General features: G+C 48.0%; 1 protein-coding gene across 2 annotated transcripts in view; it reads right to left on the reverse strand.

Annotated features, from left to right (window-relative positions):
- KIRREL3 (kirre like nephrin family adhesion molecule 3) overlaps positions 1-12,567 on the reverse strand; it is a 737,495-nt gene that overhangs the window by 69,768 nt on the left and 655,160 nt on the right. For both annotated transcript variants that reach the window (XM_050921587.1, XM_050921586.1), the window contains exon 10: positions 9,697-9,823. In XM_050921587.1, the coding sequence (XP_050777544.1) occupies positions 9,697-9,823 (127 nt within the window). The remainder of the gene's footprint in view (positions 1-9,696; positions 9,824-12,567) is intronic.

Genomic DNA, 12,567 nt, shown 5'->3' on the forward strand with positions numbered 1-12,567 from the left:
GGCTTATCCAGCCGGCATCTTTCACCAGGGCTACCATCCACGCATGGGCATTTATAAAAAACAAACCCAAGTTTAAAAGGATGGGGAGGCGAAGAGGTCATTTCAGCCTCCAAAAGAAGCAGGGAGAGATTTTCAGTGGGAGTGAAAAAATGTTTTGTGGTTTTAAAAATGTCCCCTGCCTCAGCTACGCAAAGAGCTCCTGAGGCTCCCCTCCGCACACATCGGGAACAGAGAGAACGCAGCAGCTCTGAAAATCAGGTCCCAGGCGTCTCCAGTTTGGATCCAAACAATGGAGACAACCAACTCAGTGGCCACTTTTGCAAACGTGGCTGTAAGTGACTGGCCCAACACAGTGTGATCAGTGGAACCGGAGAAAGAGGCCAACTCTGAAGGGCGTAGCTGGGTGTGGCAACATGGCTTCTGAAACGCAAGGGCTAGGTTGCTTTGCACCCGGAGTCTCAGCATGTCACGCTGGCCTCCCGGCACCATTGCTTTCCTGCCTGCATCACTCGTTGCTCATGAAACACACAAGGTCAACCAGCAGAACCAAGAGCAGAGCCCAGCTTTTCAGGCTGGGCTTTCGCTACAGGACTTAGCATGCCCGTATGTGTCAGCAGTTGAATGCTAGTTCCAAGTTCCGGGAGCACTGCAAGGCTGGGTGGACATCAAAGAAAGAAAAACGCCTAAGTCGAGAAAAATGGCTTAATGATAATAAATAAAATAAATAATAATAATAAAAGGGTCATTTTCCCCCTGGATAATGGATTATCAGCTTTGGGTCTGATTATTGCTGCAGGAATTCAGAGACAGAGGCTTAGCATCATGCTAACAGCATACGACTAAAGATCATTTCGTGAAATAATAGTGTAAAGTTGAAGCCCGTTTGCATCTGGGACTGGAGTTTGAGTCTCCAACAGGAGGTGGCTGCTCATGAAGGCTGCCAATCTCCTGGCTTGGGATTCAGTACTAAGTGTCAGACAGCCCACAGGCAGTAAAAGGCTTTAAACAGGGTTGCTATGGATATAAATGCCGGTGCTGTCGGTTGCGGTTATTTTTAGCATCGCAGTGCCAATTTATTTGTGCAGCCCCAGAGGCTCACACAAAAGAGAAGGCAGATTGCTGACTCTGGAGCCTTTAAGGAATGAAAGGAAGGTCTGAACTTCCCTGGGGCACCTGAGTCAATATCCGCCTTTCCTTTGAGGTCTTTGCAGCATTAAAATCTCTTGGTGGGGGAGGTTTCATTTCATCTCCTTGAGTTCAGCAGAAGTTCGAGATGATGAGCAAATAGCAGGTCCCGTTCCACTGAGTTGCACTGGTCACTAGTATGCCCAGCAATGAGCACCGGCAATGCAAGGTTCATTTTGATGCAGTAAGGCAGGTAGACAGACCATTTAGTCCATCTGTGCTACTGACACGGCCCCTGTTACCAGAATAATGAGAGCCTCACGGTTGTTAATGCACTAGTGTTCACCACACGCCTGCCAGATGCGGGCAGTGCTATTACTGGACAGCTGGAAAACTTTGGAGAAAAGGACCTGATTCTTCAACCACTGAGGTCAATAGCAACCCACTCCCCCCTTGACTTGAATGGGGCCGGATCACAAGGGGTCTTTGCCACGGTCACAGAGGAAGTCTGTGGCGGTGCAGGGAATTGAGCTGGCATTTCCCAAATCCCTAAGCACTGGACCCACTGTCCTTCATCAGCTGCTCAGTTGTCAATAAAGTTATGTTGACCGAGGCATAATTGTGCATTACAGCCAAAAAGGGGGACCCACCCGGTCCCTCTGCCAAGTACACCACCCCAAATGTACATCTCAGGAAACTGAGGCACAGAGAGGTGACACGAGTGCCCCAAGGCAGCAGATCAGTACAAGGGGACGTGGGGCATTTCTGGCACCTATTCCCACCATTAGTCTCCCACTTGAGGAGACCTTGAACTCAGGCCCTGGGATGAAAAGGCAGAGAGGTTACAAAGTGAACTATCAAGTTATAATACAGCTGCCTCTTCCATTCTAGCTCTCTGATGTCGATCCCTCCACGCTAGGCTTATAGGGTTCCTTGGGTCTCTCACCCAGTGAGTTGTAGATAATGAGAGGGAACCCTCATTGCAGGGGCTGTGGTCTGTTGTTCCCCACGCCAAGCTCAGGTAATACAGGCCTGCGGTTCCGCTGCATTGCCAGAAATGGCAGGTTTTCGCTCCAGGGGCTCAGCCTGCTAAGACTAGCTGATGAATCAATAGCTGCCCTGCTGCTCCACAAGGAGATTTTGTCTCCTGCTCCTACGCCATCAAGGTGGAGGGGAGCTCCAGATGCCTGCTCGTGCCACGGGGCAGTCACAGACCCTTGTGTTAATGTTACTATCTGCTGCCCACAATGTAACGAAGAGAAGAAGGGATCAAGATAGACGGGGATGTCTGACAAGGTCGCCAGCCGGTCGTCCCTCCTGAAGATTGGTTTGCACTGTGTCTCGCCTTCCAGCCGATCGCTCATTTATCCTTATTATTGCAATGGCCCGTTCCCTGAGAAGACTGCCCCATCAGAAGGCAGGAGACGCGCTCTATCAGGGGCCGGCAGCAGCTGAAGATCAAATTGGTGTCGGAGCTGTGAATTGTTTTTCAGAGAGAGAGAATTTATTGCATGTGCTTCCTCCCTGTGAGGAACGGGTTTGTGCTGAGCAACTAGGGAAATGCCTGGCACAGAATAGTATCTGTATTAATTCCTTGTCGCCACGGTAGAGCCTAGGAGCTCCAGTCCGGATCAGACCCCACTGTGCTTGGTGCTGTACAAACATGAAACAAAAAGTCAAGACCCTGCCCCAAAGAGCACTTCTCCGTCTGTAGCACCTCTCAGAGTCTGTCATGACTAGACTGAAAGGTGTGGTTAAGATGTCAGCTAGTCCATTCCAGCTCTCTAGTCTCGAGAAGGCAGTGCTGGTTTTACCACATGTGAACTGGCTGAACTGGAGCTTGGCAGAGTTTCACGGGCACTTAAGCACATTGTTAAAATGAAGCACATGGTTAATTTCTCTCCTGAAGAGTGACGGTTTCCTGATTCAGGGCCACTACACTTTACAAATAGATGTTACGCTTTGTAACACCGTGGGGAAGTAGGCAAGCTTTCCATTTTCCAGGTGGGGAAACCGAGGCATGGAGTGGTTTGGAGACTTACCCTAAACTGCCCAACGAGCCCTGAATTGGGCCCCATGACTAGAGTTTTTCCATGTCACTGTACTGTCTTCCTAGCTTGTTTTTGATACAGAAGGGTGACAGCCCACTGGATACCTATTTCTTAAATGGTGAGTGCAGCCAAAGACAACCCAAAAAGAATGGGGGAAGAAGAACTGGGAGAGTCTGTTGTGGTGGCAGCACAGCCAGTAAGGGTGGTCAGAAAGCTCGAGAAGCGTTTGGCTGGGTCTGGTTGCTGCTGATTCCTAGCACCCTTGTTGCCTCTGCTGAATGCTGCTAATCTGCATAATCCTCCCTGCTGTTAGCAGAGGCTCTGAATCCTACTTGTCTTTGGTCTGAGACTCCAGCTTCTGGAGGATTCCACGGTGGCCTCCAAACTCAGTAAACTGCTGACCAGGCCGTGGTCACAGGAAAGTGACATGGAATGGGAGGGAGGGGAAGAATGGCAGGGTGCAAAGCCGGGCTGCATCACTGCTCCTCAAAGGTCTTGTGGACAGGACACTGGATTGGGAGTCAGGAGACCTAACTTGGCCATTGGCTTGCTGGGTGATCTTTGGCAAGTCACTTCCCCTGGCAAGTCATTTCCCCTCCCTGAGCCGTCTCCATCTGTAAAATGGAGAAAATGAACCTGAGCTCCTTTGTAAAGCGCTTCGAGAGCTATATGAAAAGTGCTAGATAAGAGCTAGGTGTTTATTAGCAGTAGTACAGTTCCTAGAAGCCCCAACCCCACTGTGCAAGATGCAGTCCAAACACACCACAAAAAGGCAGGGTTAGATCCACAAAGGGATTTATGCATCTAGCGGCCTCTTTGAGCACCTAAGTCCATAAGTCAGAGCTTCAAAACACCTACTTAGCTGCTGCCTAAATTCCCTAGATGCCTACATTTCCACCTGTAATGTTCTCTGAATGTCTGCTGGTGCACAACGCTGCCTAGCGCATGCTTACGCCCCCGCAAGATTCCCTAGCATTCAGGTTGCATTGTCATTCACAGAACCCCTGCTCAGCTGCCCCTGAGCGCCTGTCTACCAGGACATCAGTGCATGGCAAGCCAGGGGCGAATCGACAGTGTTCCAGCCCGCCATGCACGAACGTCCTGCGCAGACAAGCCTGAAGTTTCCACCGTCGCCAAGACGCCTACGTTTTGGCAGCCGGGCATGCGCACAGCTACCTTGGTCCTGCCCTGCCCAGAAATTGAATGCCTATCTCACTCCTAAGCCTGCCCAGGGTCACACACTGGGCATTGCATTGCCCGACGTGCCAGTGGGGCCCCTCCACCAGGCATGCTCAGAGAGAGCTGACTCCACTCAAAATGGCCAGCAGGGAATGAGGAGACGGCAGCGTCCCTTGTAACCTTTAGCACAGGCCACTCACCAAAAAGGTGAGAGACCTCCGTTCAGTTCTTTCCTCTGCCTGATGTGAGAATGGGATTTGGACAACGGTCTCCCACCATGCTGGTGCGAGCCCTACCCACCACGCTAGAGATGCAGTCTTGGTCTCTGGTTGGCCTAATGCATAGTTAATTATTTTTCCACAGTGGAGCAGCTCCCGCAGGAGAGATGGAGTGGCAGATATACACATGTCATAATATCACACCCTCCGGTGCCTCGGGCACTCCCCTGAGAATTACAGCCCACCAATGGGGTACTGAGGTGTGCTACAGGTTATAACGAAGGCTGCCCTCTAATTTCTCCCAGCTGTGAATCCCAAGCAGAGAGCAAGGGTTCCCTGCAGCTGAGACATAGGCCCTATCTCACCTTCCTCTCCCGCTAAATACCCAATAGCCCAGTGGCGAGCGCACTCAGCCAGACCCAGCCTCTGCTGGATTTGGAGCAGGGACTTGTACTCCTATCTCCCCGGCGAGTGCCTGGACTGCGCTCTCTGACCCAGTGTGGACAAAGGGGACGGCGTCAATATGGCAGCTGCTAGCCTGGGGGTTAGGATGCTGCAGTAGGGGATCTGGGTCCAAGTGCCTGTTTTGAATCAGGCAGAGAAGGGATTTGACCACATGCCGCTCATGTAGCAGGTTAAGGCACTAACCACTGGCCACCTCTTCCTCGGCTGGTTGTGAGACAGGGCTGGCCGGGGGTATGTGCCTCTCTCCAGGCACAGAACCCCAAGCAAAGAGAGGTGCCTCCCACCAACTAGGACTTACCTGTCTCACTATACTTGAGTGGCAGGGCTTAGGCCGTGCCCTTTCCATGGCATTTTCTGTTCCAATAGCCCAGGCAGCTCCTGGCTCAGCATGCTGGCTTCAGTGAATCCCTTTCTCAGGTGTCTAACTCAGCCTTGACATCATTTAGGGAGCCTGGATAACTCACTTGGGGCTGTGGATTCTGCTGGGCAGCAGGGCACCTAAATGTTAGGTGTTGCAGTGCTAAGCCTAAGTCCCCGTTGTGGCTCTAGCCCACAGTCCCTGCCCCAAGGAGTTTACAATCGGACAACAGACAACAGGTGGGCAGGCAGGGAAACCCACAGTCCCTGCCCCAAGGAGTTTACAATCAGATAACAGACGACAGGTGGGCAGGCAGGGGAGCCCAAGGTAGTAATGAGATGATTGTATTATAATCCTGATTTGGATACAATTCAAAATATGAGATGCCAATTTTCTGTCAAAAACAACAGTGGGCCAGATTTTCTGAAGAGCTCAGAAGAGAGAGATTATACGATAGATAGATAGACAGAAGGGATGTATGGCGATCGACAGATAGATAGGCAGGTTCAAGCTGCCAAATTCAGATCTGGACACAGATTTCAAATAGCCCCACACTTGTGGGTTCTTGGGTCTGGGGCTTTGATCTGGGACATCAGCTGTTATTTTCTTTTGTGGTTCTTACTGTGGCATCTGGGTACCGTGTACGGAGAGGGGCCACTTGCAGATGTCAGAGTCAGGTTCAGGTCTGGAACACCTCTAAAGTTCAGGGGCATTCCGATCAGCCGTTTTGCTACAGGACCACCTTTCTCTGTGAACTGCCTCCAGTGGCAGCTTCTTATTCCGTCAACCCCATTTGTTCTCAAAGATCTGCTCACAAAGAGGTAAAACACAGCAGATTTGCTGCTACGTACACCCCTAATTTTGTGTGCTTATGCTAAGGAGCGGGCTAGGGAATCGAGTCCCAGCAGGTCTGCGAAGTCAAGAAGCCGAGGTGGGATATTTCCTGAATAGCACCAACTTTATTAGTTCCCCTGTAAGCACTGCAATGTAAAAATCAAAGCTGGTTTCAGCTCCAGAGGACACAGGGGAAGCATTTCCCATCCCGCTCCCCACGCACGTGGCTTTGGCACGTTACTCACTTGATCTGAATTCAGGGGGTGTATGTAACTGGTGGCAAGAGGCGAGAAGGTTCTCTGCTGTTTTTTTAATTTGCTGCTTTGTGTCCTTCAAGCGATTTTAATTGTAATTAAAATCCAGCCGCCAAACGGGATGGAGAGTGCGAGAGTCTGTGGGCAGGGAGGAAGTCAAGGGAGTGGTTGGCTTTCCGTGGCCCTGGGGTTTTCTTCTTAGCATTATCTGCATTTCAAATTAAACTGTGCGGCTGGCTGTGCTGCTTCCCCTCAAGCTTGCTTTTCATGACAATGAATTGGGCCTGAAGCCTGTTGTTCTGCCAGACAGGTGACAGACTATGCAAATTTCACGCTCTCTTTACACTGTTGCCAGTTAACACAGCGCTGATCCTCCATGCAGCATAGTTCAGTGGACAGGGCATTAAACTGGGAGTCAGGAGACCCAGCTTATCATGGACCTGTGGGGTGACCTTGGCCAAGTCATGTCCTCGCCATGTGCCTCAGTTTCTCCATTTATAAAATGGCGTCGAGACTTACCTTTCCTTTGCGAAGCACTGAGACACAAGAGTTACAAAGGGCTGCATAAGGGCTAGGGATTATTAAGTTCTCTTTGGGACTATTGTCGGTTACATCAAGGGCTAGATTCACAAGGGGGGCCGTGGGTGCCTAACTGCCATTTTAGGCACCGCTGTCATTCACAGAACTCCTGCTCAGCTGACTCCTACCCCTGGAGGTACCCGTGGTGCTGCAGTTTCCGCCGTTAAAGTTCCAGAGGTGTCTGGGTATGAGCACAGCCACAAAAGTCCAGGCACAACCCAACAGCTTGGCCCTTATGGCACACCAAGGCCCTGGAGAGATTTATGAAGTAGGCATTCCCCTGCCTATTTCACTTTTGGGGGTTGATTTGGTAGTTACCTGAGTCCCCCTTGTGACTCTAGCTACCCCCCAAGTACTTGGGGCTGAGGAAAAGTGAAGAAGAGCTAGAGAATGGTCTAGATTGGGATCCAGGCTCAATTCCCTGCTCTGCAGGCCATGACTCTGCCACTTTTTCCTATTTGACCATGGGCAAGTCATTTAGGCCCACAATTCACTGGTTACTATGGCACCTAAATACCTTGGAGGATCTGAGCCTCAGTGTTTAAGTTTCCCACTGTACAACAGAGATTGAACTGCCCTACCTCCCAGGATAACGGTTATCCTCACAGCTGTGAGGATAAATACATTAAAGATTGCGAGGGGCTCAGATATCCTAGTGATGGGGACCAGATAAGTAATGCAGATAGAAAGAAAAAACCTCCCACAGCTAATAGATACATAAACCTCTTTTAGCTAAAAGTATACTTTGCAATTCAGAAGACACTTTCACCCAAGGATCTCCACTTATTTTACAGAGGCTACATTAATTCAATCTCATTATCATCATCAGTATTATTGACAATGGGACAGGTGCCTTTCATTCCCAGGCCACTGGCCGAAATCCATTCCTAGATGGTAGTGACAGAAAGCAGTTGCCATCTGATAGCAGTTTGGTGGCCTATGGGAAATGCATTTAAAGGATTCAGCCTAGAAGCTAGTGTCCACATTGTAAGAACCATTGCTGGAAGGTTCAGAAAGGCCATGGAGTCTGAGTTCTTCCACTCCTCGAGTGACGGCAGGTTGAGGTGCCTTGACAGTATAATGGAGTCAGGGGATGCCGGTGTTCCTTTGATTTGAAGGATAAATTCAGATTGGGATTCTCAAAAAATCTAAGAGGGTTAGATGCCTAAATACCATTTGATTTCAGGTCTCCGTATCTCAAGTCAGTACCTTTCATGAGCACTGAATTCTCAGGATAGCTGTTGCTGCATTTTGAAAGTTCAGTGATTGGCTAAGCGTCATTGGCCGATCCCGACTGCTCTGGGCTGGAAACAGAACTAGGTTTCTTGTGTGATATTCTCTATCCTCCTGCACGGGTTTGTGCCAGGAGCATCCCACAAACAACTAAATTAGCCGTTTCCACTCTAGAAAGAGACCTTGGCGTTACCATGGACAGTTTTCTGAAAACTTCAGCTCAATGCGCGGCTGCGGTCAAAAAGGCTAGCAGAATGGTTAGGAACTATTACGAAAAGGAATAGCAAATAAGACAGAAAATATCATAATGCCACTATATAAATCCACGGTGCACCTACATCCTGAATACTGTGTCCAGTTCCAATCACTCCATCTCAAAAAGGATAGAGTGGAACTGGAGAAAGTTCAGAGAAGGACAACAAAGCTGATGAAGAGTACGGAACGGCTTCCGCATGAAAATATTAGGGCAATTCAGCTTAGAAAAGAGATGATGAAGGGGAGATATGATAGAGATCTATAAAATCACGACTGGTGTGGAAACAGTGAATAGGGAAGTGTTATTTACCCTGTCCCCCAAAACCAAAAACAGGGTCACGTGATGAAATTAATAGGCAGCTGGCTTAATACAAACAAGAGGAAGCATTTTGTCACACAACACACAATTGACTGGTGGAACTCGTTGCCATGGGATGTTGCGATCGCCAAAGTATAACTGAGTTCAAAAAAGAACTAGATAAGTTCATAGAGGATAGGCCTATCAACGGCTATTAGCCAAGAAGGTCAGGGATACAACCCCATGCTCACGTGGTCCTAAATCTCTGAATGCCAGAAGCCAGGAGTGGAAGACAGGGATGGATTGCTCCAACTGGCCTGTTCTGTAAACTCCCCCTGAAGCTCTGGTACCGGCCACTGATAGAGAAAGAATACTGGGCTAGATGGAGCATCGGTCTGACCCAGTATGGCCATTTTTATGTGCTTAAACAGGCTGCATTTCCTTGGGTATCCCAAACTAGGTAGCATGAGAGGGTGAAGATTCACAGAAAAAAAGTGAATCATATCGTTTCAATCATTAGGAAAAATGAAGTTTGACCTTGGAGCAAACTTCCAGCCTGGACATTTATCTTACCTGCACGGGCTCAGCCCACCCCTAGATAAGAACTCAGCGATGTTTCCACAATGCCATGAATCCATTTGTCCCTCTGAGGTACAATCAACACAGTGTCCATAGGAAGTGGAGCAATTGCAAAATGTCTGGTTAGGAACCTTGCAGGTCTATCTCAGGGTGGCATTTGCCCTCAGAGTGAAACCTGCAAACCATGAGCTATTAATTTAACAGGGACAAAACAGCGAGGCTCTCTCATCACTTTCCAACAGAATAACGATAAAGAGATGTCAGGTACCGTTGACAGTCAGAGACACCTCCCGTTCACCGGCGCCCACCCGCGGAACCACTGCTCGGCAGACGTATTTCCCCGCATCCTCCTGGCGGACACTTTTTAATGTTAAGGTGTTCTCGTTGCTCAGGACCTGAAAGAGAGAAAAGGCAAGTTTTAAAGAAGGGCAATGAAAATTTGTCCAGAAACGTGAATGTGTTGTGAAAAACCAGAGAAACATTTACCGTCCAGTGCTCAAGGGTTCAGCACCAACGCTCCAGGTTTGCTATAAATGTAACCCCATTCATCAGAGCTGGGTGGGAAATGGCTTTCCCATCTTGCGTATATTTTTAAGAGTTCAAAATTTGTTCTTATCTCAAATCAGGACAAAAAGTTGAAGTCTTAAAACTTTTCACGAACCAAAGAACTGAATTTTTCTTCAGTTCAAGTCAATCAAAATGTTTTGTTTGGATAATTTCAAAATATTCTCTCTCTTTCTGTTTACACCTTCCCTCTCCCATCTTTTTTCAGTCTAATTAGCTTAAATTTGGAAATAAAAAGTCATTTCCAGACTGGAAAACTAGAATTTTTTGTTTAGAGAATGTCAAAACAATTTGTTTTGACAATTTTGAAACTCTTTTTCCAAAAATGTTTTGTCAGGAGATTCTTTGAAATTGACCCTGTTTCACAAACAGTTTTGGTTTCAAAGTGCTGGCATTTTTCAATGAACAAATGTTTTATTGAAACATTTTGGATCAGCACTAATGCTAATATAGTGTAACTCTCTGTCCCACTCTAGAGACTCGACCATATACAGCATATATACATATACAGACTCTGTTACTGCCTCCCAGCAAAGAGACTAGTCATTAGTTCATTCACAGAACAATTCTAAAAAGAATGTTATTTGTTAAAGGTGTTAAAGCCCAAAGGCTCGGGTGCTGCATAGAAACGATAACTAGAACTGGTTGCCAGAAAAAGAGAAAAACAACACAAGCATACACAATTTCTTAATGGTCGGGGAGATGTCTTCCCATTTTTCAAAATTTGAGTTTTTAAATTTAAACATTCAAAACTTTCCATTAGCTCTAAAGTTGGTGAAGACACAGGGGGAAATGTTTTGCACATATTTTATTTGTTCCTCTTTTTATCCTAAAATTTAATAATTCAAAATGGTCACCGTTTCAAAATCTGAAACATTTCCACTAATTTTAAGAATGACTAAATCTAGGACAATGCGCAAAGAACTAATCACCCAATAATTAGTCCGAGACTCAGAAAGTCTTTGTAACCCACCCACCCAACCACACTACGTACTCCCTGCACAACACAAATTGACAAAGGAATCAGAGAGGTCTGCAATGTTGACTAGAAAGATGCCACACGTGAACTTTGGGGAGCATTAGAGCGGAGTGCATTCCTGAATGGCAGGCCCTGAGCTGTGAACAGCCAACCTCCCACCTCCTTGAGAGTAAAGTTAGCCCCGTTGCCTTGAAGCAGTTGGCCTTACAGGTATTTTGCCACAATACTATTCAAAGCCTGATATAAATGTAACCCAGAATAACAGAGTGTAGCTCCTTGTTCCCCTCTAGTGGCCGGGCCATGGATAGCAGACCACTAGTCTGCTACTGTCTCTCAACTCAGACACTAGTGTTTCAGCTCATGCTTTTAGATCTTACACGCCTGTGTTCCATCCCACAAATGACTGAGCATGGGTGTCATCACATAAGGATGACTTTGCTAGACTAGCAGAGGCTTGTTCGTCCATTGCTACCCTAGTGTTTTGTCATTAGCACTGGCTGCCCAACAAGCAGAGGTGACAGCTGGCAGGTATAGCCTCAGTGCGCTCCAACAAACCAAGGGCCATGGCGTCTCATGGTAGGCTCACCGACTGAAATATAGTGCCAACGAGAGCCACCAGACAGAATGGATGGCCTTAGCTGGAGAAGCCCTGTGTCAGAGGCATGCCAGCCGGAGGATTTCACGCTACCCGCGTGTGCCTGGCCTGTGGCAAGGCACGTGCACAAAGCATGCAGCGCCACACCTCTGTGCCTGCCCAAACTCGGAGCTGGTAGGAACAGCAGGCATGAGCACAGTAGGTATTGGCTGTTCATAGAATCTGCACTCTTGGTACGTGACTAGAAGCATTTGCTGCTTGAGGTTGAAATGTCACTGCATGAACTGCACTCTTGGGAAGTGAAGGTCCCACATGTGGAGTGGAGTCTATTCCCCCCATGATGTGACAGCAAACAAGTCGATGTAATTATGTTTTATATTCTCTGCACGATCCGTAACTCCTATTAGTGCTAATGCAAGTGAGGCCAGTGTGCTGAGGAAAGAGCAAACCCCAGCGTGCGTTGTGCATGCTTTGCGGGTCAAGCTAATGATCTTAGAACGTGCCCCTTTCTGTCACATCACAGGGACACTTTAATACTCTGGAAGCTAGGCAGGAGGGAAATCAAATGAGTTCACTGATGCATTTGCCAAGATGCAGTCACAGAACTTTTCACCCAAAGATCTCAAAGCATCTTCCAAACACTACTCAGCTTGATGGCAGGCTATGAGCGAGGGATTATTATCCCTATTTTGCAAATTGTGAACCTCGGATAGCCGCGAGATAACAACATCAATGGCAGAGCTGGGAAAAGAACCCAGGAGCCATGATTTTCAGGCCCTGTTCTAACCACTAGCTTGCACTCTCTCCCTGACTAAACAGGGCCACACACTCAGAAATTGGGGCTGCCACTAAACCACCTATTCCAAAGCCCAGAGTCAGAGGAAGAGCAGAATCACGTGCTATCAGTTATGTGCAAGCTCTTTTGAGATCTTCTTTCCTGGCAACTTGGGGTTTGCATCAGCCTGCTGTCTTTGACCCTTCCCCAGAAACATGCCGAAAGC

The sequence above is a fragment of the Gopherus flavomarginatus genome, chromosome 13 (assembly GCF_025201925.1).
Source record: "Gopherus flavomarginatus isolate rGopFla2 chromosome 13, rGopFla2.mat.asm, whole genome shotgun sequence".
In the NCBI taxonomy this organism is placed as follows: domain Eukaryota; kingdom Metazoa; phylum Chordata; order Testudines; family Testudinidae; genus Gopherus; species Gopherus flavomarginatus.